The sequence below is a fragment of the Oncorhynchus mykiss genome, chromosome 28 (assembly GCF_013265735.2).
Source record: "Oncorhynchus mykiss isolate Arlee chromosome 28, USDA_OmykA_1.1, whole genome shotgun sequence".
NCBI classification, from domain to species: Eukaryota; Metazoa; Chordata; class Actinopteri; order Salmoniformes; family Salmonidae; genus Oncorhynchus; species Oncorhynchus mykiss.
Genome location: NC_048592.1, coordinates 21,521,357 through 21,549,008, shown reverse-complemented (window position 1 = coordinate 21,549,008; position 27,652 = coordinate 21,521,357). Strand labels below are relative to the sequence as shown.

The 27,652-nt window shown below is 39.9% G+C and overlaps 2 protein-coding genes and 1 long non-coding RNA gene across 9 annotated transcripts in view; all 3 read left to right on the top strand.

Annotated features, from left to right (window-relative positions):
- Nucleotides 1-1,047: 1,047 nt before the first annotated feature.
- On the top strand, nucleotides 1,048-3,769 carry LOC110508732. The gene is made up of 3 exons (XR_002471355.2): nucleotides 1,048-1,185; nucleotides 1,641-1,705; nucleotides 2,751-3,769. It is a non-coding gene; the product is annotated as an uncharacterized LOC110508732 (long non-coding RNA).
- Nucleotides 3,770-17,692: 13,923 nt separating this feature from the next.
- On the top strand, nucleotides 17,693-26,150 carry LOC110508730 (V-type proton ATPase 21 kDa proteolipid subunit). 7 transcript variants are annotated; one of them, XR_005040284.1, is made up of 10 exons: nucleotides 17,693-17,965; nucleotides 19,041-19,089; nucleotides 19,320-19,403; nucleotides 20,993-21,070; nucleotides 22,711-22,780; nucleotides 23,085-23,136; nucleotides 23,437-23,627; nucleotides 23,783-23,871; nucleotides 24,486-24,517; nucleotides 24,888-26,150. XR_005040284.1 is itself a non-coding variant. In XM_021589483.2 (8 exons), exons 1-8 carry the CDS (start codon nucleotides 17,899-17,901, stop codon nucleotides 23,807-23,809), a joined length of 618 nt encoding a protein of 205 aa, XP_021445158.1. In that variant the 5' UTR covers nucleotides 17,695-17,898; the 3' UTR covers nucleotides 23,810-26,150. The 7 variants fall into 7 exon arrangements, 1 of the variants encoding a protein (XP_021445158.1); XR_005040285.1 differs by having other exon boundaries at nucleotides 24,486-24,561; XR_002471354.2 differs by lacking the exon at nucleotides 24,486-24,517.
- A 949-nt stretch (nucleotides 26,151-27,099) lies between these two features.
- Nucleotides 27,100-27,652, top strand: part of LOC110508729 (beta-1,4-galactosyltransferase 2-like) — a 145,212-nt gene continuing 144,659 nt past the window's right edge. Inside the window, exon 1 of the mRNA XM_021589482.2 lies at nucleotides 27,100-27,553. The gene's annotated coding sequence lies outside the window, so the exon portion shown is untranslated. The remainder of the gene's footprint in view (nucleotides 27,554-27,652) is intronic.

Sequence of the window (27,652 nt, the reverse complement as noted above, 5' to 3'; positions counted from 1 at the left end):
TGGACAATTCCTTTGACCTCATGGCTTGGTTTTTCTCTGACAAACACTGTCAACTGTGGAACCTTAAATAGACAGATGTGTGCCTTTCCAAAACATGTCCAATCAATTGAATTACCACAGGTGGAGCCCAATCAAGTTGTAGAAACATCTCAAGGGTGATCAATGGAAACAGGATGCACCTTTCGAGTCTCATAGCAAAGGGTCTGAAAACTTATGTAAATAAGGTATTTCTGTTTTTTATTTTTAACAAATTTGCAAAAATGTCCAATAACCTGTTTTCACGTTGTCCTTATTAGGTATTGTGTGTAGATTGATGAGGGAATAATTAATTTAATCAATTTTAGAATAAGGCTGTAACGTAACAAAATGTGAATAAAGTCAAGGGGTCTGAATACTTTCCGAATGCACTGTATGTAGGCCTACAGTGATGTACAGTGGTGTTTAGACCAAAAATACTGAGATTGTTGACTTAAAAACCCCAACCATATTGATCATTAGTACTTACATAACTGACAAAAAGCCTTGAAGAATTACATTTGAAGAGACTTGTGTTTTCTGCCTTGGTGGTATTAGTGCTGAGTAGTCCACTAATGCATTTTGCTATTCAGCAAGCTAATGTAAGAAAACAAACATATACACGAGTAATGATGACAGATAAGACTACATAGAGGGATATTTTCATAGAAATGCCATCCATTGAATTCAATGCCTTATTCAAAGCCTTTATCAAATCATGTATCATAGATAGCCATATAGCCTGTCAGGCTGTAAACATCATGTTCTGCTGAGGGCTTGCTACCGATTTCGATTCACAGGGTTTTTCAAATGACACATACAGTGACTCTTTGCTGACCTCTTAACACCACACAGGCTTTTACCCACAAACTTGTTATGGACATGTTATATAAGACTACATAGTGGTATCTATCGACTTTCAATTCCCAAAGGCCAGGCTTTGAATAAGACTAAGGAGACAGCTGCAGGAAGGAAGACGATCATGCACTATAAAGGGCTTGCAGTTGCGTCATAAATCACCTAGCAACCGCACCAGCGCCATGTTGGAAGTCTTCCAATCGTCCACATGGTTGGCTGCATTTTGCTACCACCGGAAAGAACTTGAAGAATGCCCATTATTTCGTTTTTGTAAGGACACAGAAAACGGACGCAGAGAGAGAACGTATTCAAGTAAATAAATACATTTCGACAATGATCAAAAGCCATGTATTATTGGCTTGCTACATAAACGTTGTGTGCAAGCTAACTCGAATGAGCTGCTAACTTTACATAATGTGTAAGTTAGCTAGCTAAGTAAATTAAATATCACCAGTTAGCGAATTTCATGTCAGCTAGCTATCTTGATGTATTTATCGTTGTAACTAAATGCATTTGTAGCTCGGTAGCAGTAGCTAGCTAACAGCCACGGAAGAGGGTGAAAGTATTAGCTATCAGTTCGATCTGTCAGAGAAGGGAGGGTAGGCTACCCTGGATAGGGCAGGTACTTTTGTGGGAGGACATTATGAAAATATTCTCCAGTTCCAATCCCTAGCGAGAAAAATTAAGTACAGAGAGATATAGCAACATCATATTCAGTGCTGTCTAATTTGAGTATAAGGTTTCTTTATGACGTTTTCTGTCCTCAGATACAGAGCTGTGAAACCCTGTCTGCAGATGAAGAGGTCCCAATGAACGTCCCAAGAGAATAAGGGTATATCCTTGTATACCATGGATTATATGTGTACCTATATTAGTACATTTTGTGAACAAAAATACAGTTTAAGTCACACAATGTATAAACCTATTACAACTGGAACAGGCCAACCCTGGTAGGTGTGCACGCTTCTGTTCCAGATTCAATCAATCAAACCTAATTAGTTAATAATCAAGTGTGCTATTGCTGGGCTGGAATTAAAGTCTGCTCACCCAGTAGATCAGGGATCAGTGTTTGGCCACCTCTGGTATTGACCTTTCACTTGAAATTATTATTTACTAATAACAACCTATTTGTTACTAAAATGTCTCAACTTTACATATGAATCAGCTTACTTGTACACTTTTAAATGACATTAAAGTGATGCTTCTTCGAAGTTAAGTATTTAAACTAGTGTCGATGTTGACTAATCACATCACAATCTTGCAATAAAGAGAGGAAGGGAATCGGTCTCCAATGTCTGTTTCTGTGTTGTATTCTCAAATGAACATTACCTTTTTGTTCAGTCATAAACTCTCCAATTAGCTTAATTTGAATGTCATTATTTTGTCAGGATATCAGCCATGTGAACCCATCTTGCAGCTGATAATGGAATGCAATGCCAATGCAGCCATAGGCCTACAGCAATGGTTCCCAACTCCAGTCCTTGAGTACCCCCCAACAGCACATGTTTTTTCTGTAGCCCCGGAAAAACATACCTGATTCAACTCAGAGGGCCTGATGATTAGTTGACAAGTTGAAATAGGTGTGTTTGTCCGGGGTTACAATAAATGGTTACTGTTGGGGGTACTAGGGGACCGGAGTTGGGAACCACTGCCCTACAGTATGATGGCATTAGCTTAATAGGCATTTGCAATGCACCTCTTGACTTTGTGCATATGAAGTAGAGAATAGCTTAACTCGCACATTGTTTAGCTACATGTTCTCAGTCTAAAACCAATACCAGTTGATAATGTATGAGGCTAATCATTATACTAGATTTGGTACATGCCTTGTGCTGACATGAAATTGTTTAGTGCAAATCCAACCCTAAGGAATCTAGGTGGTGAAACGTCTGGAAGTAGGAGATGATGGGATCCTTCTCTTCAAACATACAACTACTACCACCAAGTTCAATGCCAGATACTTTTCTCCCAGAAGGTCTGAGTGGCACTTGGAGGTGCCACTGTGATAATGAAGATGGTTTGCCAAAGACTACCACAACAGTTACATGGTCTATGCTTAATGTGTTTAAATTGTAAATGAGAAAAAATAGTTGGGCTATAAGAAATACTTTTTTATTCAATGGGGCTAGGCAAAGCAGAGATGACATTACTTTTGTATTTCACCCATATACTAGCTAGCCTATTATTAAAGTACAGTATGTTTACAATATCATAAGCAATAGTATTTTACACGTTCCAAATATTTTTTTAAATGTTCATACGGTTTAAGGGGGCACTTTTATCATGACGACAAGGTGAAAGGTTGCTAGATCGAATCTCCGAGCTGACAAGGTAAAAATATGTCGTTCTCCCCCTGAACAAGGCAGTTCCTAGGCCGTCATTGTAAATAAGAATTTGTTCTTAACTGGCTTCCCTAGTTAAAACAGGTGCTCTTTTCAAATTGCACAACAGAAGCATTCAGATTGACCAAAGCACAGCATATAACTACCATCTCATATAACTGAGGGATGTCTCTTTTCATATCTGGAAAAGGACAAAGTAGTAGAAGTAGAAACTGCTGCTGCAGTACTGCTCATCTTCACAGTGGGAATCCAGTTGACATGGGTGTCTTGATAGAGGTCAGCTGGTGAACCTACAGTACATAAAACAAATGAGAAGCACACCAGATGTTAGAATAGCACTTCTTCGGGTCACCTATACCACCAGGGCTCTTAAATTGTTTGGTTGTGTTTAATTCATTCTGGGGTTTTAGTATCATATAAAGATAATCTATTGTTGACCTGGAACACACAATAGTCAACACAGCAGGTTGTCCTATCCCATTGAGGCCTTTGTCCTATGCTGTAATGTACATCCATTTTCCCTCTTATGAATAAAGTTCTCAGAAAATTATCAATTGGTTATCATGTCAATATTTAATCACCATTGGAGTTGTTTTGGACAATGTCCTCCTCCAGGCGATATGGACGTCATATTGTATAATTTGCTTCTCCCTTTTTCATGGTCATGGGTAGAAGGTATCCAGCATTTTGTCAAATGAAATGGTTGCATTCAAGACAACTTCGTTTTTATTGATATGTTGTCAGTGTCAGAGGTGGCCTAGGCTACTATCGTATTAAAAAATATTCTGCTAATGTCTCCGGTCATATAAAGTGTAGTAGAATTGCATCACGATTATCAAAGGCCACATTTTCCCTGTGCAGAGGAAATACATTTATCTGATATAGCCTATGCCACTACGCGTTTATTAATAGCCTAAATTATCACTATCCAATCTACTCATCACATTAGGAACAGTAGGCTTACATTAGTCTGCAAATGCAATGATATAGGCATGCAATCATTTGTTATAAAGGTGCCTTTTTTTGTGGTGAAAAAATTGCTTCCCCAAAATGTGAAACTCACTCCCTAGCTAGACTACAAACTATCTAGCTAGCTAATTTAGGCTAATTTTGTGTTGCTGTTAACGCCTGGTTAGCATTGTTTGCGTTTCGGTATCAGAACCGAATCTGGTATCAGAACCAAGTTATAACACTGAGTCACTGATTGTACTCTATGTACTTTTATTAGCTAAGCAATAAATGGCAAATGCAACTTTCGTATATACGGGCTCACTGTAATACCACGCAGGGCAGAACAGGGAACTGACAGTATGTACGTAAACAGTTGTTCTTATACTGTGATAGACATAGTTCCAACCCGTCTGTTGGCCTATCACAGTAGAGGCTGAGCGTGGTTTAGACTTGCTCAGCCTATCGCAGGCGCTCAGGCTGGTCCCCGCCTCTTGGCTCTTCTTGGAGTCCACCCTCTGTCGATGTATAGATTCTCACTGTCCCTAGTTATAACAGTTGCTCAGTTCCTGCTATTGTGTTGTTCAGTATTTTTCCATCTGAGTTAAACCTCGTGATGACCACCCCTCCCTATACCTGATTAACCACAACTTTGTAAGATACAGCAAGTCACACCATGTGCTCAATATTGTCACATACAAACACAAGGACAAAGCATCTGCCGGGCTGTTATCTACAGTTTTGCAACATGCAGGTCACACCATGTTACTCAGTTCTTGTCACACACACAAACAGGCAAGTAGACGTAGCAAGCAGTTGTTTAATCTCATGATGATGCTCAAGTGCACAAATGCAGATACCTCACACAGCCAACATCAGATAATATTTAATCATATATATGGTAATGGCTATAATGTAAAATACAGAATCCCACAGCATAACAGTTCAAATAAACTCGAAATCGATCAGACTTGATTTACCAGTGCTGAAATGATCGTAGCAGACCCCGACAGCTGTCTGGGTTCAGGTCTTGATGGGCAAAAAGGTTTATTCGCGTGTCTGACAGTTCTTGAGTCTTATCTCATTGGTGTTTCATGATTGCGGGGAATCTGTAAACTGTTCCAATCAAAATGGTCTGTTCCCAGGATGTGTCTTCTCCCCATGTACAGTATTGAAAGCACAATAGATTCTAGAAGACCAAACTCAATAGTGCTGGACCAAGATGAAAAAGTCCTTAATTAACTTTTAATGGGGACAACCTGGAAATAAATCCCATTCTACCGGTAGAATACTGAATGCTGATGTGTCATAACAAATTTGTCATCCAGAAATAAAAGTTGTGGGAAGTGGAAAGGTTCATCTTAAAATGACAAGTTTTAAAGGGAAAACATTTTCTCACTGAATTTGTGTACTAGAAGCTTCGATTCAAGTATTTCATGTAATAAAATAGAAACTTGAAAAAAAAGTAGCTGACGTATGGGCTGTTTTTTTTATAAGATTTCAGCGCTAATATTTCATCTTTATTTAATCTAGTCTTTTCTGCAATACAAGGGTATAATGTCAGCTATGCCATGCATTCACTTGTAAATGTTGCCCTTTTCTAGGCCTGGCTTGTTTGTATGTCTATGTAACTGTGTGCAGTCCTACAACACTTCTGAGGAAGAAAATAAAATTGTTGTTCGGTGAGAATAGTCCAATTATATATTTGGTTGGAAAATGGAATAAATAGGTTTACTGCCTATGTTCAGAATATGTTAATTAGTCTAAAAGGGACATGTTCTCTCAATGACAAATTGCAGTGGGATGGGCTTGGGCTAGCATCCACAAAGGTAAATTACCCACTGATTTTTGTGGCACATGGGAGCTCATGCATCAATGATTGAATCTTACATCACAGATTGATAACAGAACACACTGAGATGCTAACAATACGTGATGACTTGGAAGAGAACGTAATGTTAGCTAGCTGGCATCAATTGCTCTGTCATTAACATAGCTACCGCTTCTGTACATCTGAATCCAGGGGTTCACTCTTCATCTGTTGATAAGTATCACCATAACACGTGATGTTCTTCCACACAGGATGCTTTCTTTGTTTTTGTTGTTATTCCACAAGCAGTCAATAATGTTGGTTTGGCCATGACACTCATTGACTTTCATCTGCAAAATGTCATTATTTTTCGCTATATGGATCTGAGTTTGCGTACTGTGCTCTGAATGAATAAATCTCACCTATGTACTGATTACAATTCAAGATGTCTATTTTTCTCTATTGCTAAGCAATCTCCATTGATCTACCCAGCTATGTAGGTTGAACTGAGTAAAAGTTTGGACACACCTACTCATTCAAGGATTTTTCTTTATTTTTGCTATTTTCTACATTGTAGAATGATAATGAATATTTACAAATTCTGAAATAACACATGGAATCATGTAGTAGCTAAAAAAAAGTGTGAAACAAATCAAAATATATTTTATATTTGAGATTCTTCAAAGTAGCCACCCTTTGCCTTGATGACAGCTTGCACACTCTTGGCATTCTCTCAACCAGCTTAACCTGGAATGCTTTCCCAACAGTCTTGAAGGAGTTCCCACATATGCTGAGCACTTGTTGGCTGCTTTTCCTTCTCTCTGCAGGCCAAATCATCCCAAACCATAACAATTATGTTGAGGTCGGGTGATTGTGGGGGCCAGGTTATCTGATGCAGCACTCCGTCACTCTCTTTCTTGGTCAAATAGACCTTATACAGCCTGGAGGTGTGTTGGGTCATTGTCCTGTTGAAAAACAAATTATAGTCCTACTAAGCGCAAACCAGATGGGATGGTGTATTGCTTCAGAATGCTGTGGTAGCCATGCTGGTTAAGAGTGCCTTGAATTCTAAATAAATCACTGACAGTGTCACCAGCAAAGCACCCCCAAACCATCACACCTCCTTCTTCATGCTTCAAGGTGGGAACCACACATGCAGAGATAATCCATTCACCTACTCTCAGCAATTCGACCATGAAAGCATGATTCACGCAGTCTCCTCTGAACAGTTAATTTTGAGATGTTTCTGTTACTTTTATTTGGTCTGCAATCTGAGGTGCAGTTAACTCTAATGAGCTTATCCTCTGCATCAGAGGTAACTCTGGGTCTTCCTTTGCTGTGGCGGTCCTCATGAGAGCCAGTTTCATCATAGTGCTTGATGGTTTTTGCGACTGCACTTGAAGAAACTTTGAAAGTTCTTGACATTTTCTGGATTGACTGACCTTCATGTCTTAAAGTAATGATGGATTGTAATTTCTCTTTGCTTATTTGACCTGTTCTTGCCATAATATGGACTCTTTTTCTTTTTATCTTCTGTATACCACCCCTACCTTGTCACAACACAACTGATTGGCTCAAACACATTAAGAAGGAAAGAAAGTTCATAAATTAACTTTTAACAAGGCACACCTGTTAATTGAAATGCATTCCAGGTGACTATCTTATGAAGCTGGTTGAGAGAATGCCAAAAGTGTGCAAAGCTTTCATCAAGACCAAGGGTGGCTACTTTGAAAAAATCTCAAATATAAAAGATCTCTTCCGCTCCTGCTGACTCTAGAGAGTTCTGGGACAAGGAAGCATGTCCGGTGAAAAGGTCAGGGTTCCATAGCCGCAGGCAGAACAGTTGAAACTGGAGTAGCAGCACGACCAGGTGAACTGAGGACAGCAAGGAGTCATCAGGCCAGGTAGTCCTGAGGCATGGTCCTAGGGCTCAGGTCCTCTGAGAGAGCAAAAAAGAGAGCAAAAAAAAGAGAGAGAATTAGAGAGAGCATACTTAAATTCACACAATACACCGGAGAAGACAGGAGAAATACTCCAGATATAACAGACTGACCCTAGCCCCCTGACACAAACTATTGCAGCATAAATACTGGAGGCTGAGACAGGAGGGGTCGGGAGACACTGTGGCCCCGCCCGACGATACCCCGGACAGGGCCAAACAGGCAGGATATAACCCCACCCACTTTGCCAAAGCACAGCCCCCACACCACTAGAGGGATATCTTCAACCACCAACTTCCTATCCTGAGACAAGGCTGAGTATAGCCCATGGAGATCTCCCCCATGGCATGGACCCAAGGGGGGGCGCCAACCCGGACAGGAAGATCACGTCAGTGACTCAACCTACTCAAGTGGCGCACCCCTCTTAGGGAAAGCATGGAAGATCCCCAGTAAGCCAGTGACTCAGCCCCTGTAATAGGGTGTGAGGCAGAGAATCCCAGTGGAGAGAGGGGAACCAGCCAGGCAGAGACAGCAAGGTCGGTTCGTTGCTCCAGTGCCTTTCTGTTCACCTTCACACTCCTGGGCCAGACTACACTCAATCATATGACCCACTGAAGAGATGAGTCTTCAGTAAAGACTTAAAGGTCGAGACCGAGGCTGCATCTCTCACATGGATAGGCAGACCATTCCATAAAAATGGAGCTCTATAGGAGAAAGCCCTGCCTCCAGCTGTTTGCTTGGAAATTCTAGGGACAAAAAGGAGGCCTGCCTCTTGTGACCGTAGCGTACGTGTAGGTATGTATGGTTGGACCAAAAACGGATAGATAGGAGGTAGGAGCAAGCCCATGTAATGCTTTGTAGATTAGCAGTAAAACCTTGAAATCAGCCCTAGCCTTAACAGATGAGAGGTTAAATGTAAGTTCTGATGAATAGGGAATTAAAGATCAAAACAAATCAAAGTTTATTGGCTACGTACACAGATATGCATATATGATTTAGATGTTATTACGATCTCTTTTAGTCATTATTTTGCTTATCTTCCAAGAATCATTAAACATTAAAATATAATTTGTAATACTATCACATTTTCACATATAACACACGGTTACACTGACATATTGACCAGATAAAAAACAGTCTGAAAAGATAGATAGTCCCGCACAACCTTCCAATTTATTATATTTAAACGATTCTAAATGATTGTTTGAATTTATATATTGAAAGGTTCCTTATTTGCTCAGATAAGTTAATCCATTTCTTTGTTGCTCTAAATGGAAATGTTATTTTGCCTATTTCTCTTTTCTTTCTGGATAACACGTGGACAATCTATTTCTAGTATTTATTTATGTGTTTATAATTTTTTAATTGAACCTTTGTTTAACTAGGCAAGTCAGTTAAGAACAAATTCTTATTTACAATGACGGCCTACCAGGGAACAGTGGGTTAATAACTGCCTTGTTCAGGGGCAGAACAACTTTTACCTTGTCAGCTCGGTGATTCAATCCAGCAACCTTTCGATTACTGGCCCAATCCTCTAACCACTAGGCTACTTGCCACCCCCATTTACTGAATGTCTGTCTCTTACCAACTGTTGTGAATAGAGGCTGGCCGTTTTAAATGGTGCACATGGGGAAATGAAATAAGCATGTTTTTTTCAATTATCTTGTAGATTGATGACCAACCAAGAGCATTGAGCATGACTACAACAGAATAACCATATCTCCACCTTAAAACAATCCTTGCTGCTTTGTTCTGTGCAATCTGCAGCCTTCTACATTCACTTGCTGATGCATTTCTCCAGACCACAGAACAGTAGTTCACCTGACTCTCAATTAATGCTTGGGTTGTTTACTTAATTTTTTTTACTGGATTTAAAACATTTTTAGCTCTCCCTCTGATCATGCAGGCAGTAACATTTATTTTACATAGATTACTTATTTTAGACGACCATGATAATCAGTTGTGTAGCTGCACCCCTAGTGGTTTGGTTTCTACCACTTCCTCAATTCGTACTCCCCCCATACTTAATTGCATCCCATGCTGTGTTGGCCTTTTCCTGGTGGAACAGACCATGGTTTTCTTGGTGTTTAAAACAAGTTTGTTCCGGCAAACCCAATCCCTAATATTTCCCAGATCTACTTGTAGAGCTTGCTCTACCAGTTGAACCAATTGTCTTGCTGTATAAATTGTAGTATCATCTGCAAATATAGTAGCTTGAGTTTCAGATAAAGAATGTCGTTGGTATACAGTGGGGCAAAAAAGTATTTAGTCAGCCACCAATTGTGCAAGTTCTCCCACTTAAAAATATGAGAGAGACCTGTAATTGTCATCATAGGTACACTTCAACTATGACAGACAATATGATTTTTTTTCTCCAGAAGATCACATTGAAAGGATTTTTAATGAATTTATTTGCAAATTATGGTGGAAAATAAGTATTTGGTAAATAACAAAAGTTTATATCAATACTTTGTTATACAGTGCCTTGCAAAAGTATTCGGCCCCCTTGAACTTTGCGACCTTTTGCCACATTTCAGGCTTCAAACATAAAGATATAAAACTGTATTTTTTGTGAAGAATCAACAACAAGTGGGACACAATCATGAAGTGGAACGACATTTATTGGATATTTCAAACTTTTTTAACAAATCAAAAACTGAAAAATTGGGCGTGCAAAATTATTCAGCCCCCTTAAGTTAATACTTTGTAGCGCCACCTTTTGCTGTGATTACAGCTGTAAGTCGCTTGGAGTATGTCTCTATCAGTTTTGCACATCGAGAGACTGACATTTTTTGCCATTCCTCCTTGCAAAACAGCTAGAGCTCAGTGAGGTTGGATGGAGAGCATTTGTGAACAGCAGTTTTCAGTTCTTTCCACAGATTCTCGATTGGATTCAGGTCTGGACTTTGACTTGGCCATTCTAACACCTGGATATGTTTATTTTTGAACCATTCCATTGTAGATTTTGCTTTATGTTTTGGATCATTGTCTTGTTGGAAGACAAATCTCCGTCTCAGTCTCAGGTCTTTTGCAGACTCCATCAGGTTTTCTTCCAGAATGGTCCTGTATTTGGCTCCATCCATCTTCCCATCAATTTTAACCATCTTCCCTGTCCCTGCTGAAGAAAAGCAGGCCCAAACCATGATGCTGCCACCTCCATGTTTGACAGTGGGGATGGTGTGTTCAGGGTGATGAGCTGTGTTGCTTTTACGCCAAACATAACGTTTTGCATTGTTGCCAAAAAGTTCAATTTTGGTTTCATCTGACCAGAGCACCTTCTTCCACATGTTTGGTGTGTCTCCCAGGTGGCTTGTGGCAAACTTTAAATGACACTTTCTATGGATATCTTTAAGAAATTACTTTCTTCTTGCCACTCTTCCATAAAGGCCAGATTTGTGCAATATACGACTGATTGTTGTCCTATGGACAGAGTCTCCCACCTCAGCTGTAGATCTCTGCAGTTCATCCAGAGTGATCATGGGCCTCTTGGCTGCATCTCTGATCAGTCTTCTCCTTGTATGAGCTGAAAGTTGAGGGACGGCCAGGTCTTGGTAGATTTGCAGTGGTCTGATACTCCTTCCATTTCAATATTATCGCTTGCACAGTGCTCCTTGGGATGTTTAAAGCTTGGGAAATCTTTTTGTATCCAAATCCGGCTTTAAACTTCTTCACAACAGTATCTCGGTCCTGCCTGTTGTGTTCCTTGTTCTTCATGATGCTCTCTGCGCTTTTGACGGACCTCTGAGACTATCACAGTGCAGGTGCATTTATACGGAGACTTGATTACACACAGGTGGATTGTATTTATCATCATTAGTCATTTAGGTCAACATTGGATCATTCAGAGATCCTCACTGAACTTCTGGAGAGAGTTTGCTGCACTGAAAGTAAAGGGGCTGAATAATTTTGCACGCCCAATTTTTCAGTTTTTGATTTGTTTAAAAAGTTTGAAATATCCAATAAATGTCATTCCACTTCATGATTGTGTCCCACTTGTTGTTGATTCTTCACAAAAAAATACAGTTTTATATCTTTATGTTTGAAGCCTGAAATGTGGCAAAAGGTCGCAAAGTTCAAGGGGGCCGAATACTTTCGCAAGGCACTGTATACCCTTTGTTGGCAATGACAGAGGTCAAACGTTTTCTGTAAGTCTTCACAAGGTTTTCACACACTGTTGCTGGTATTTTGGCCCATTCCTCCATGCAGATCTCCTCTAGAGCAGTGATGTTTTGGGGCTGTTGCTGGGGAACACAGACTTTCAACTCCCTCCAATGAGGGCATTCGCATTAGGTATGGTGTTCTTTGGATGCAACTCAGCATTCTTTGTCCTCCAAACACGACTTGTTGAGTTTTTACCAAAAAGTTATATTTTGGTTTCATCTGACCATATGACATTCTCCCAATCTTCTTCTGGAGCATCCAAATGCTCTCTAGCAAACTTCAGACGGGCCTGGACATGTACTGGCTTAAGCAGGGGGACACGTCTGGCACTGCAGGATTTGAGTCCCTGGCGGTGTAGTGTGTTACTGATGGTAGGCTTTGTTACTTTGGTCCTAGCTCTCTGCAGGTCATTCACTAGGTCCCCCTGTGTGGTTCTGGGATTTTTGCTCACCGTTCTTGTGATCATTTTGACCCCACGGGGTGAGATCTTGCGTGGAGCCCCAGATCGAGGGAGATTATCAGTGGTCTTGTTTGTCTTCCATTTCCTAATAATTGCTCCCACAGTTGATTTCTTCAAACCAAGCTGCTTACCTATTGCAGATTCAGTCTTCCCAGCCTGGTGCAGGTCTACAATTTTGTTTCTGGTGTCCTTTGACAGCTCTTTGGTCTTGGCCATAGTGGAGTTTGGAGTGTGACTGTTTGAGGTTGTGGACAGGTGTCTTTTATACTGATAACAAGTTCAAACAGGTGCCATTAATACAGGTAACGAGTGGAGGACAGAGGAGCCTCTTAAAGAAGAAGTTACAGGTCTGTGAGAGCCAGAAATCTGACTTGTTTGTAGGTGACCAAATACTTATTTTCCACCATAATTTGCAAATAAATTCATAAAAAATCTTACAATTGGATTTTCTGGATTTTTTTTCTAATTTTGTCTGTCATAGTTGAAGTGTACCTATGATGAAAATTACAGGCATCTCTCATCATTTTAAGTGGGAGAACTTGCACAATTGGTTGCTGACTAAATACTTTTTTGCCCCACTGTATATTAAGTAAAGAAGTGGCCGAAAGCACCTGCCCTGAGGTATTCCACAGTTTAAAGCATGAGGGAAAGAAAACGACCAATTGATATAGGTGGACTGTTTCCTGTCAGTTAAATATGACTGTTTCCCAATTCAATGCTGCCTCCTTAAACCCATAATGCAATAATTTTGTCAAAATGATTTCATGATCCACTAAATCAAATGCTCTACTAAAATGAAAAAATAGTACACCCACAAACCGGCAGAGAGAACAGTCTATGACTAGAGCGGCTGGAGTCTTCAACAAATTTTAGGGCCTTCCTCTGACACCGCCTGGTATAGAGGTTCTGGATGGCAGGAAGCTTGGCCCCAGTGATGTACTGGGCCGTCCGCAATACTCTCTGTAGTGCCTTGCGGTCGGAGGCCGAGCAGTTGCCATACCAGGCAGTGATGCAACCACTTGATGGTGCAGCTGTAGAACATTTTGAGGATCTGAGGAGCAATGCCAAATATTTTCAGTCTCCTGAGGGGGAATAGGTTTTGTTGTGCACTCTTCACGACTGTCTTGGTGTGTTTGGACCATTCTAGTTTGTTGGTGATGTGGACACCAAGGAACTTGAAGCTCTCAACCTGCTCCACTACAGCCCCATCAATGAGAATGGGAGCGTGCTTGGTCCTCTTTTTCCTGTAGTCCACAATCATCTCCTTTGTCTTGATCATGTTGAGGGAGAGGTTGTTTTCCTGGAACCACACGGCTAGGTCTCTTACCTCCTCCCTATAGGCTGTCTCGTTGTTGTCGGTGATCAGGCCACTGTTGTGTCATCGGCAAATTTAATGATGGCGTTGGAGTTGTGCCTGGCCGTGCAGTCATGAGTGAACAGGGAGTACAGGAATACAGGCTCATCAGAGTCGTGAAAGAAGAAAAATGATTCTGCTAGTCTGTGGTGAGTAATCGCAGTCCTGATGTCTAGAAGTTATTTTCGGTCATAAAAGACGGTAGCGGCAACATTATGTACAAAATGGGTAAAGAAATAAGTTACAAACAACACAGATAAACAAACAAAAAAACACAACCGGTTGGGGGCACGTAAAACATCTTTCTTCTGCTCCGGTGCCATCTCACAGATCAATGCATGTGTCTGAACAGTGACCTAACTTAGTTGATGATCTAGTAGTTTCATTAATTCAGCTAGGGATTCCGCTAGCGACACCCCTCGACAACATTCTGCTGAAAAGGCAGTGCGCGAAATTCAAAAATATTTTTGAGAAATATGTAACTTTCATACATTAACAAGTCCAATACACCAAATGAAAGATACACTTCTTGTTAATCTACCCATCATGTCCGATTTCAAAAAGGCTTTACAGCGAAAGCACAACATGTGATTAAGTTAGGTCAGAGCTAAGTCACAAAAAGCAGAAATATAGATCAAATTAATCACTAACCGTTGATGATCTTCATCAGATGACACTCATAGGACTTCATGTTACACAATACATATAGGTTTTGTTCAATAAAGTGCATATTTATATCCAAAAATCTCAGTTTACATTGGCGCGTTACGTTCAGTAATGTTTTGCTTCCAAAGCATCCGGTGATTTTGCAGAGAGCCACATACATTTACAGAAATACTTATAATAAACATTGATAAAAGAAACAACTGTTATTCACAGAATTAAAGATATACTTCTCCTTAATGTAGCCGCTGTGTCAGATTTCAAAAAAGCTTTACGGAAAAAGCAAACCATGCAATAATCTGAGTACGGCGCTCAGACAACAAATCAAGCCAAACAGATATCCGCCATGTTGGAGTCAACAGAAGTCAGAGTTACATTAGAAGTGCCCATCCAAGAAGGCTCAAGGTTATTGGCCACAGATAAAATGATGTCAAATCACGTTATACTGTATGTACAGTAGCTTTGATTGGATTGATGTCAACATCATACTTGCAGAATCTTAGCTAGCAGTCATCATCATGAATCAAGTCGACAATCTACTGGCAAATCATTTTTAATCCTTGTCGTATGAAGATAAATAATGAAGAGAAATTATAGATAAAACGTATCGGTGCTCATTGGCCATTGGACATAAACATTACACAACAAGTTGGAAAACGCAAATTCAACAATGAGTGGATTTGAAGGAATCCATAAAATTGGCTAACTACAAGCATTGCAAAGCAATCACGAGCCTGCTATTCAGTAGGGTGGCTGTGTTGTCCCAAATCACCATAAATCCAGAGAATAACAGACTTTGATGGCTAAATTTGCCCATGAAGGACCGCCGCGCCACCTTCCTGTTCAAGTGAGAACACCACAACAAGGTGAATAAATGATGTAATATGCCAGGGAGATATGTATATTGTAGCTAAGAAAGTAATACTAAGTGTATGTTGTGAAGTAAGATGTTAGTAGCCCATGTGCTCACCCTAATAATTTGGTCTATTTACCCCTCTTAATTTCACCTACTGTTCTGACTTGGTGGTGCACATGTAGTCTATAACCTGTTTTAGAGAAATGTAATAATCAAATATTGTAAGAGCTTTCATTGGCTGCTTATATGCCCCCTTTATTTATCCTACGGTTCTGACTTTGTGTACAGGGAGAACACTGTAAGAACGGCCCATGTTCTGAATTTTGTCACTGTACATTTCAAAAGCGCTAAACAAATAGTTATATTGACTACATCCGCCCTAGCTCGCTCATTAATGTTTTAATTTAAATTACGGATTGCCTCTTGTCGTCCCCTTATGCCATAGTTTGTACATCTCAATTGTCATTAGAAACCACATTTGTTTAAAAGTCAGCCATATAAGCTATGTTTTTTTTAAGGCAGTAAATGAGGCTGAAATAACTGTTTCGGTGCCAGACAAGGCTCTGCTGATAGCCAGGTGTAGCAGTGGTAAGATGTTAGGACTGCTGTTGGGACAGCTTTATGAAGGCCCAATGACTGTATTTAGTGTTGTGTTGTGTTGTGGCTTTGCTGGCATGCGCATCTTACCTTACTTTTTTTTTGCCCCACAAAGATTTACATGCTAAAATCTCCACTGCAGCTTTGGCAGAGCGGAGAGCCTCTGTGTCACAGAGGAGAGCGGTCTCAGTTGAGTGAGCCGCCTTGGTTAGGGCCAAGAAGATAATTCTGAGAGAGATGACGAGAGTTGGTCAGAGACAGCATGGTCAAGTGTTTTGGAAAGAAAAGAAAGAAGGGATACCGGTCGTTAGTTTTGACATCAGAGGGGTCTGTTGGTTTGGGCTATATAGTGATTTATCAGTCTGCATGCACTGTACTGTGCAAGTTGTCGGATCAGTAGATGAAGATACTGTGTATGTTCCAAATGGAACCCTATTCCATATAGGGCACTACACCAAGATAGGGCTCTGATCAAGACTAGTTAGTAGTCACCAGGAAACAGTTGCACCTTAATTTGCACCTTGTAAGGGCCTTGATTTCCCCTGAATTCTTTAAATTGGCACTTTATTCATAAAAACAATTTTTCTTCAGATTTAAAGGAATATGAATGTATTTGTGGAAGAATAACAAAGTTTTTAATGTGTAAACTATTGACATTTCCAACAACCCCTGAATAATTGTGCATGATCTGCCTGAAGGGTTGAAATGTGAAAAGATCTGCAAAGGGTCTACACTACCCTTTCTTTGTCTGACTTTTGTTTTTCTGGGAGTGAGAGTCCCTGTACATCTGTCTCGCGCAGTGAGCTTCATGTGGCTCAGCTGGTAGAGCATGGTGCTTGCAACACCAAGTTGTAGGTTAGATTCCCATGAGGGACCATTATGAAAATGTATGAGCTCACTACTGTAAGTCGCTCTGGATAGGAGTGTCTGCTAAATGACTAAAATATGATATTGAAAGATAAGAATATTTATTTTTATTTTTTACGTAGGCCTACATAGTAGGTCCATCGCTCAAATAGCAAATATTCCTGATTCCAGACTGAACTTGAAATGTGCGGATAATAATGCGTCACTTTTTTTCGGCTTCTTCATTTCTGAACAAAACGTTTAATTTTGGGTTCTTGTCACCAGTCATGTGCACATTTAACCAGTGATGTAGCGCCATCATGTGGTCATGGTTTAACACTGCAAGGAGCTGAATTACAAACACCTGTAATTTGCACCTTACTACTTCTATACCGTCTTTGCTAACTGGAAACAGAGAGAAAGAGGTGAAGCCATAGTATATACCAACATCTTTGCTGGATATAATTATATATTTGTGAAAGTTGAAAGACAAACCAGGAACTCAAGTTTGTATTTTGGAATTTAGCTTACATCATGAGATCAACATGCTATTTTATGTTTCTATAATGCCTCTGTACAGTTTATTCTACTTGCGGAACTACATTTTCTTAGAAGCAACAAAAATCGCAACAATAAAATACAAGAGAATAACCGTAGCCTAAAATTAAATTAAAATAAATAACCGTAGCCTACAGTGTGTAGATTGCCTAAGTGCTGGTCTAAGGTCCGTTTTGCGTTATGACCTGTGAATGAAAAAGTAATACAAAGTTTAGATGTACAACTGATCCTACGTCTGTGCCTGGGAGCTCCCGCGGAAACTGGCACGAAGAAGAAGAAGAAGAAGGAAGTGGAATTACGTTTGTTGTCACGGTCACATGCTCAAGTCAACCTCGATCAGCTGACTGTATCCCTTCCCTTTTGATGGATAGAGTTCCCTTCTTCAGTTGAAAGATTTTGGGGTTATTCAGACCGTTCGACGTCAATTGTAAAGACAAAACTGAAGGTAGCATAGTGCGATAGTCCGGAAAATATCGCGGTTTGGGTGATCATGAACGGACACGCCATTCTCTACACCGGGGTCACTTTGGCCTTCTGGAGTACCATTCTCATCGTCGGTAAGAACGTTTTAGCAACATTTGCTAGCTAGGGTAATGGGGTTAATGATGATGGTAAATATATAATGCATTTTGTAAATATATTCCTTTCATTCATTTGATTGTATATGTTTGTGTCGTGCTTCACAGGCCGTGCTGATTGCCAGCTAACGTAAGCCTGTTGCGATAGCTAGCGGCAACGGCGTAAACTCATCTGGGTCTGCAGTGATGTGCTAGCTTGGTAATAGCTAGCCTGCCTGACAAATAGAGCTAACTAACTTCCTTGAATTATATGTCGTGCACCTTTGGCACTGTCGTCCAAAAGGTAGATTATCTAGCTATTCGTATGTAAGAATTCGACTAAACGTGTATGGGAAGTAACGTTAGCTAGCATATCACTGCAGAGTCAGTAGTCTGATTAATCAGACTGTTATACACAATTCATTGGTGTATAGACAGCCTGACGCTAATGCATGCGAAGTCGGGTTAATGTTCGTTACAGGCAAGAACGTTTAATACAATTACATTTAAACTTACTCTACCGGGTGTCCTTCAACTACTCGAAATTTGAAACAAAATAGCCACATGAACGTAACCCGTAGAGTAAGTTTTTAAATGTACAGTCATTTTATTCGACATTCTGCCTTGTAAGCATTTACACGATTTGGTAGGCATTAACCTCAGGCCATATGTACACAATTAATTGTGTAGTACAGCATGATTAATCAGACTAGAGAGCCAGATAGTTAGCTAATGTTCGACTGCATAAGGCTACCCTGCACTAAAACTTTTTAAAAGCATACTGTTAAGTATAGAACATTCTGTTAGTTACATAATTTATAGTTGCCATAGTTATCTAGCTCACTTGCTTGGCTGCTAGAGTAAGGAAAATGGGATCTGAAACACTTGTCATGTGGGGGTGAGCTATCACACTTATCTTCTGACACTTAATCATTTCTGACACATTTTTGTTCTGCAGCTCTGTGGCTTTGTGTGTACTGTTACTGAACTGTACTGCAACACACACAAATGCATAAACCAATGAAAATGTTTGCATACTTTGCAATGCATAACCTGGATTGGTGCATTTTTTCAGGTATTTGTTACACGATCTTCGACCTTGGATTCCGCTTTGATGTGGCATGGTTAGTATGACACACAATCCCATGTCTTAGAACATCATATTATAGACGTACGAATAGAAATCTGTTTTATATTCTGAGCCTGGTGCTGATTACTGGTGGTAACATTTCAGAAAACAGTTGGGTGTTTCCCCCCCCCCCCCCCCCCCCCCCCCCCCACCCAGAAATCTTAGCCTAGGCTAGATCATGGAACATTTGATTTTCATGGTGAAATTGTGCTCTCTCCCCCACAGGTTTTTGACAGAAACCTCGCCCTTCATGTGGGCGAACCTTGGAATTGGCTTGGCCATCTCCCTCTCTGTTGTTGGAGCTGCTTGGTGAGTACTCTTTATTTCCCCCTGAGTGTTTCTTCAGAAAAGATTAGTCCCATTTTGAATTTGGAATAGAGAAGTTGTTAAATTAGACTTGAAAATTGAAATAGCAACTAGTGTCTTGTCCCCATCCTATTCCCCATTCCATGTAGGCTATATTTCTCCTCTTGTATGGCATGTTCTGTTAATGTTTACAGTGGGGCAAAAAAGTATTTAGTCAGCCACCAATTGTGCAAGTTTCATCATAGGTACACTTCAACTATGACAGACAAAATGAGATAACAAATCCAGAAAATCACATTGTAGGATTTTTTATGAATTTACTTACTTATTTTCCACCATAATTTGCATTTGGTCACCTACAAAAATGCAAGAGTTCTGGCTCTCACAGACCTGTAACTTCTTCTTTAAGAGGCTCCTCTGTCCTCCACTCGTTACCTGTATTAATGGCACCTGTTTGAACTTGTTATCAGTATAAACAACCTCAAACCAAAGAGCTGTCAAAGGACACCAGAAACAAAATTGTAGACCTGCACCAGGCTGGGAAAACTGAATCTGCAATAGGTAAGCAGCTTGGTTTGAAGAAATCAACTGTGGGAGCAATTATTAGGAAATGGAAGACATACAAGACCACTGATAATCTCCCTCGATCTGGGGCTCCACGCAAGATCTCACCCCGTGGGGTCAAAATGATCACAAGAACGGTGAGCAAAAATCCCAGAACCACACGGGGGGACCTAGTGAATGACCTGCAGAGAGCTGGGACCAAAGTAACAAAGCCTACTGTCAGTAACACACTATGCCGCCAGGGACTCAAATCCTGCAGTGCCAGACATGTCCAGGCCCATCTGAAGTTTGCTAGAGAGCATTTGGATGATACAGAAGAAGATTGGGAGAATGTCATATGGTCAGATCAAACCAAAATATAACTTTTTGGTAAAAATTCAACTCGTTGTGTTTGGAGGACAAAGAATGCTGAGTTGCATCCAAAGAACATTATACCTACTGTGAAGCATGGGGGTGGAAACATCATGCTTTGGGGCTGTTTTTCTGCAGAGGCTGATCCTTGTAAAGGAAAGAATTAATGGGGCCATGTATCGTGAGATTTTGAGTGAAAACCTCCTTCCATCAGCAAGGGCATTTGAGATTAAACGTGGCTGGGTCTTTCAGCATGACAATGATCCCAAACAAGTCTGTGTTGCCCAGCAACAGCCCCAAAACATCACTGCTCTAGAGGAGATCTGCATGGAGGAATGGGCCAAAATACCAGCAGCGGTGTGTGAACCTTGTGAAGACTTACAGAAAACGTTTAACCTCTGTCATTGCCAACAAAGGGTATATAACAAAGTATTGAGAAACTTTTGTTATTGACCAAATACTTCTTTTCCACCATAATTTGCAAATAAATTCCTAAAAAATCCTACAATGTGATTTTCTGGATTTTTTTCCCTTCTCATTTTGTCTGTCATAGTTGAAGTGTACCTATGATGAAAATTACAGGCCTCATCTTTTTAAGTGGGAGAACTTGCACAATTGGTGGCTGATTAAATTCTTTATTGCCCTACTGTATACTGAATTGTGTCCTTGTTTTACAGGGGCATTTACATCACAGGTTCCAGCATCATAGGAGGTGGTGTAAAAGCACCACGGATTAAAACAAAGAATCTGGTCAGGTAAGCTATTAAAAAGGGAATGGAACCAGTCCCCCCTTCCCCCAATAACAGCTAATTTTCTATTTCCCTCTCCCTACTCAGACCACTTAAAGACAGTCCTATCAAAATTCTTGCTTGAGAACTTGCACTTGCTAAGAAGCATTTTTTTCTTTCTTTTTGACCATTTTAAAGCTACAATATGTAACTTTTGGGGTGACCTAACCAAATTCACATTGAAATGTGAGTTATATTTTTTTAAGCAAGTCTAAGAAGGGAGACCTGTTCTATATGTGCTATTTCTGTGCTTCCCGTTCTGAAGTTTTGTTTTTGCATCTATTTTGGTTTTGTACACCAGCTTCAAACAGCTGAATATACACTTTTGGTTCTGGAAAATATATTTCAGTGTTTTAGATGGTACAATGATTCTCTACAACAATGACTGCTTGTTTTGTCACAAACTGAAATTATGTGAACTATTTGAATTTAGGCAACCAGGAAATGGCAGAGAGATGTGTGCATAGTGCATCTTGAAGATATATTCGGTAGTACTGGCACTGAACACAGGGGTGCCATTTTTAAACCCTACAGAGCTTTTGAAATGAGAAGGTTAGCAATGCTTACAAGTAAAATCCCATAGAGAATGCTTATGAACACATTGTGAAAATGTATAGTTTCTGACCTAAGTATTTGCAGGACAGACATCGCAGCCCATAAAGTTAAACAAGTAACTAAAAAATGCTACTCAGCTTGCTGCATGCACAAAACAAATATTAGGCCGTGAGGCTCCTGATCCAGGATTCTCTGCTTTTACCAAGTGACGCTTGGTTTTGGAAGAAGATGGCCATGTAGCTAAGTGCTTAAATAGCAAACCAAATGCACAACTGCAGAGCATTTAACACATTTTAGACAGTTAACTTGATAATTTTAAGATATCTAGCTGGTAAACATTTAGTTGTGATTTCTATACTGTAACTAGATCACCTGGCATGTGCTGCACAACAGTGAGTGACTCACGGGTCTCTTGACATTGTGTGCTTGTAAACAAACACCACGAGACTGAGGACTACTGGTAAACTTCATAATGAAAAATTATGTAACAGTTGAAATGAAGAACACAATCTTCTATGTCTCCTAACGTATTGAACAAGTTGACTGCAGGTATTTACTTAAAAAGTAGCTACAAATATTCATGTGTATTAAGACTTCAAATAAATAGGTTTGAAGGTATAGAAAAACAATACTGGGACTATTTCCAAATACCCTGCTATATGGTCTACCACTCAAGCCTACACAATAAGGTACTTAATTGTTACCCAGAAATGATTTGATATTGGGATAAAAACAGCTCCATTGGGCTTTTAAGATGAATGCATTAACTGTAAGTTGCTCTGGATAAGAGCGCCTGCTGAATGACTAAAATGTAGAATCTGTGTTGTGGACCGGTTTCACAGACCCAGATTAAACCTAGTCCTGGACTAAAAAGCACAGTCAATGGAAAATGCTTTTTAGTCCATGTCTGGATCTAAGAAACAGGCCTTGTGTGCTTTCAGTGTAGACATAAAACTTGTATATCTGTATGTGCGTACTGTATTAAGTTTGCATCTTTCCGATCAATATACTACAAATGTAATTATGCTGTGGTTGTCTCCTCCCATCCAAAGCATTATCTTCTGTGAGGCTGTAGCCATCTATGGGATCATCATGGCGATCGTTATAAGTAACATGGCTGAGGTAAGCAAGAGCGGGATGGCATACTTTGATCATCATTTGTGCCCTTTTTACATTTTCACTAGTGATTATGGGGATTGCATTCCAAATGGCACCCTATTCCCGAGTGTAGTACTTTTGACGAGAGCCTGGTCAGACAGTGCACGACTGTATATATCGAATAAGGTGCTATTTGGGACTGAACTTGTGGCTCCTAATTGTAACCTTTTACATAGGACATCTTGGAGTAGAGCTCTGAATCTCTCTGGTGTGTGATAATGTAGTAGATAGCACAAATGTAATTATTTCTTTACATCTCTTTTTATAGAGTTTTAGTGGCACCACACCAGAGACCATTGGGGCAAGGAACTACCAAGCAGGTAAGAAATGAATGGTTGGTGGGTGTTGCTTAGCCTCGTCCCAGATCTGTCTCCTCTTGCCAACTCCATTGTTAAGATTGAAAATCACAGCATTGTTTGGCATGACGAGTTGGCATGATGGCACAAACACACTGGTGCCCAGGCGAGGTTTTGATTGGGACCAGTCCTTAAAGTCCAATAGGATAAAGGCAGGCACAAGTAAAGTAGGCACGTCTTGCCATTGGCTTAGTTAAACAGTGCAATGATAAAATACAGCTGAAGGAAATGCTGTGCTCTTGTGACTGCGTTCTCTCCTAACAGGCTACTCTATGTTTGGCGCTGGTCTTACTGTGGGATTCTCCAACCTCTTCTGTGGCATCTGTGTTGGCATCGTTGGTAGTGGGGCCGCCCTGGCAGATGCTCAGAATGGCAGCCTCTTTGTTAAAATCCTTATTGTGGAAATCTTCGGCAGTGCAATTGGGCTATTTGGAGTGATTGTGGCCATCTTGCAGGTAACTGACATTCTTTTGACATGGTTTTCTTCCCCCCCCCTGATTGGTTGAATAGCATCATTCTATCATATTCCGTATCTGATTGCCTCAACCAAGTATATGTTTGCATTTTTTGTTTTATTATGACATACTTGATCAAATGTCTTTTCTTGTAGACGTCGAAAGTAAAAATGGGTGACTAGAAGATTCATCTTCAATATGACAAGATCAATGGAAGACAAAGCTGGACAAGCAGATGGATTGTGTAAATACATAGTAAATTATTTAAATGTATTTTTTGTCTGATTGTTTTGAACCATAATTTGCTGAAGAGTGACATATTTGCACCATTTTGTCTTAAAGGAATGCAGCCAAATGGTTAGATTAAACTGCAGGTGTTTAAGACAAAATCCTGTCCCCTTTGAATACAATTGGTCTTCGTAGTATAGTGGTACATATAATTAATCTCTAGAAAACCTCATGGCTTTCCCCACGTACGTTTACTGTTGTATCAATCTATCACAATTGAAAGGGTCACTAGACATTTAGGGAATGTATTTCATAGTAGGGACATTCTTTCAAATTATATTTGATTTCATTAACATCTGTATAGGATTTGTTACCCGTGATCAATCATGGAATGCCACTATTTAACATCTAAGGTTCCCAAGTTTGGTTTGACACGCATATGGTTTCTCTGGTGGTGGACATGCTTGTTGTTCTGTTCATTACATGGAAGTGAAACATTTCGACAATGTCGTAATTTTTATTGAATGCCTGTAAAAATGTATTTGAACTGTTTGTATGCAAAAGTCGTAATGTATAACAAAGCAAATGATTATATTTATGACTGATGTAATCTGTGTTTTTTTCCATTAGTTTCAGTTACGGTATATTTTTCCATGACTGGTGTGAGTAACCTTTTTCTGCAGTAACACAGAATGAATCAATATGTGTAGGTACAAGGGGGCTCTAAGGAGATATTACACTGAAATTGTAGTTGGTCAGCTGTCATTATTCACTCTTGTTTTGATGTATGCATAACATTTTGGTCGGCACTCTTCAGTCCTGATTGGTTAAACATTTGAATTGTAAATTGTTGTGTGTGTGTGTGTGTACAGTATATATATAAAGGGCACATGTCTGTTTCTTTGTGAAGCATGAGGGTGTTTACCATTCTGATGCAAGTGGTCTTTATCCACGGTGAGAACTGTTGCTGATGAATATAAGTATTATCTGATTTCAAGTGACCATAGATAATGTCTGTTTTCTCCTTCTCAGGTCTGTAATCCCCTGTAAACTATCCATCTGTGGAGAGTGAAATGTAGATGTTTTCCTCAAGACCAGTTATCCGCGTCAGTGTTTCCCCCTTTATCCGTTTAGCAGCGGCGCACCGTAGAGATTTTATAATGTAGATATATATACCCCAAGACGACACCCTGCTCCCACTACCTCTGCCACCGCTGCTGAAGACCCCAACCCATTACTTCTGCCACCACTGCTGAAAAATCTTAGGGGAAACGCTGCATGTACATTTTCTGCTTTTCTTCCAGTTTTTTTTGTTGTAATTTTGAGTTTAAATGATCTGAGCTCCTTGTCTTTCCACTGCTGTGAATGGGCTGATATGCATACTCTTTTGGAGAGATGGTACTCGAACAGAACATCGATAAGAACTTTCTCAGACCAGTTGGCCTTTTACTTAGTTGTGATTTTGTTTGTCTTTAGTTTTTTTTAAATTTTATCTAATGAATTACAATTAGCTTGAGCCCTTAAATTAAAATTAACCCTAGAGTCTGACTTCCATTTTAATGTTCATAACATCCAACTTGCTGTGACCATGTGTTTGTCCCAAATGGCATCCTATTTCTTACGTAGTGTACTGCATTTGACCTGAGCCCTTTGGGCCCTGATCAAAAGTAGTGCATTATAAGAAATCGGGTTCCATTTGGGATGCATTTGACTGTATACTTATGGGGGTCTCCAACTGAGTGTTCCATCCTGTCCTCACCAACCGTACATGTATAGTATTATTGTTTTAAAAAATGTATGTAAAAGTTAATGGTATTTATCCATGGAGATGAAAGATCGTTTGGCTGATCCCTATGGCAAAAGGCCCAAAAAGATAATTTGAAATAGTATTTGGCATGGGTTTCATACAATGATTCAGCTTTGTTCATTACTTTTGAGCATTTCTAAATGGACCTTTGGTGTAATACTGGGTTGGCCATCCTGGTCTTGGAAGAGCCTCAGTGCTGAAGGGTTTAACTTGAATGGATAACATTTGGATTGAAAGTCCAACTTGTTGGTTTAAAAGTATGCTGCTTGAAAGATGGCCAATGGCTTACATTGAGGCCCTCTAGGTCCTTGGTTGGCTGCCTATTGTAGTGGTGTCATTCCTAATGTAAAGGAAGATTTCTAGATCATACTTCAGTGAGTGTTTAATATGTTGATGTGGTAAATCCATTGTTTTGACATGTAAAAGTGGGTCCTCTTTACTTCATAATTGTCCTTGAAAGAATAAAATATTCCAACCTGATCGTTCAATCAAATTAATCAAATGTATTTTATAAAGCCCTTTCTACCTCAACTGTTGTCACAAATAGCTTTACAGATATGGGGCCTAGTGGCCAGGGAAAAACTCCCAAAGGGAAGACACCTAGAGTGGGACCAGCCTTGGGGAGGGCCGGGTGGTGACCAGTCCATTTCTGGCTGTACAGTGAGTAGTTTATTTTTTTGTGTGTGGTTCTGTTATATTATTTATGTCCCAGTCCCACTCTTTGTAAATATTTGTTACCCACTAGATGGCGCTAGATAAGTATTTTTTATATTTACCGGGGACCTATCACAGCGTATGCCTCTCCCTTAATGCTCATTTACAACATTTGAAAAAGTGGGGGATGCTACATTTGGCATATTAATTCAATTACTTTTCTTGACTTTAGAAATATCAAGTTGTACCTCACAAGTGAGGTAATTATTTATATTTACTGTAGTCCTAGCTTTTAACTGCAGACTACTAGAGATGTGCTGTCCAATAATAGGACTTAGTTAAAGCTCCCTCTAGTGGCAGAATACACGGGTGTTTAGACTCAGAGATCCCGTACTGAAGAGCGCGAGACCAGAGAGGAAGACGGAAAAAGAGAGGCTCGACTGCGCCCAAAATCTGTCCGCGCGAAAATGAGAGTTAAGCAGACCAATTTGGGGAGTTTTTGTATGGGGGGCAATGAGTGTCGAATTTGTTGAAAATAAAAGTGAATTGATATTTTGATAGCTCAGGCTTATTTGATTGAATTGAAATTTGATCATGCTTAGGTTGTTACAAGTGTACCGATTAAAGTGTAATGCGCGTGACATTTGGATAAAACATTTTTTCATATCGGAGTTGTGACTTGTTCACACGCGTATCTGCCCTCTCATTGGCTAGAATGTTCCCATCTGATCTCGCCTCCTCCCGCCTGCCTTTCGCCTTTGTGGACATATATTTCCATTGTTAGAGCGGCCAGTCGACCATCTTGTCAATATAATGATAATCTTCGGCGAGAGAAAACTGCTATAGACTCCTTTTTTGTCTTCATAGCCACATTAAAACGTAACGGACTGTCGGAATTAGGAAGGTAGAAGATTTACTACCCTATATTTGCCCTCCGTAAATAATCAAACAATGAGGCATTCAGATCTCCCATGTCTGTTATATGGCAAAACGTTTTGATCAATGTGTCTGCACGAAAAATGAAATGACCGATTTATATAATCAGAAATAAATGAAACGCACTCCAGGCTTTATTAAGTGGATATTACGTGCCTTTTAACGAAAGAGAGCAGGTTTTCGTGAGGACTTTTTGTTATTTCATTTTTTAAAATGACATTTACAGATTTCATGTAAAAAGGTTGCTGCAACAACAAAGACCATGCATTCATAGGAGAGGAGGATTGCTTGCTACCTTAAGGTAAGAATAAATTATATTTCATTTGTTCATCACATTTCGTTCTTTAGTTGTTCTTGTATTTTTACATTTAGCCTGCCATTTGGATTCTTCTTTATTATC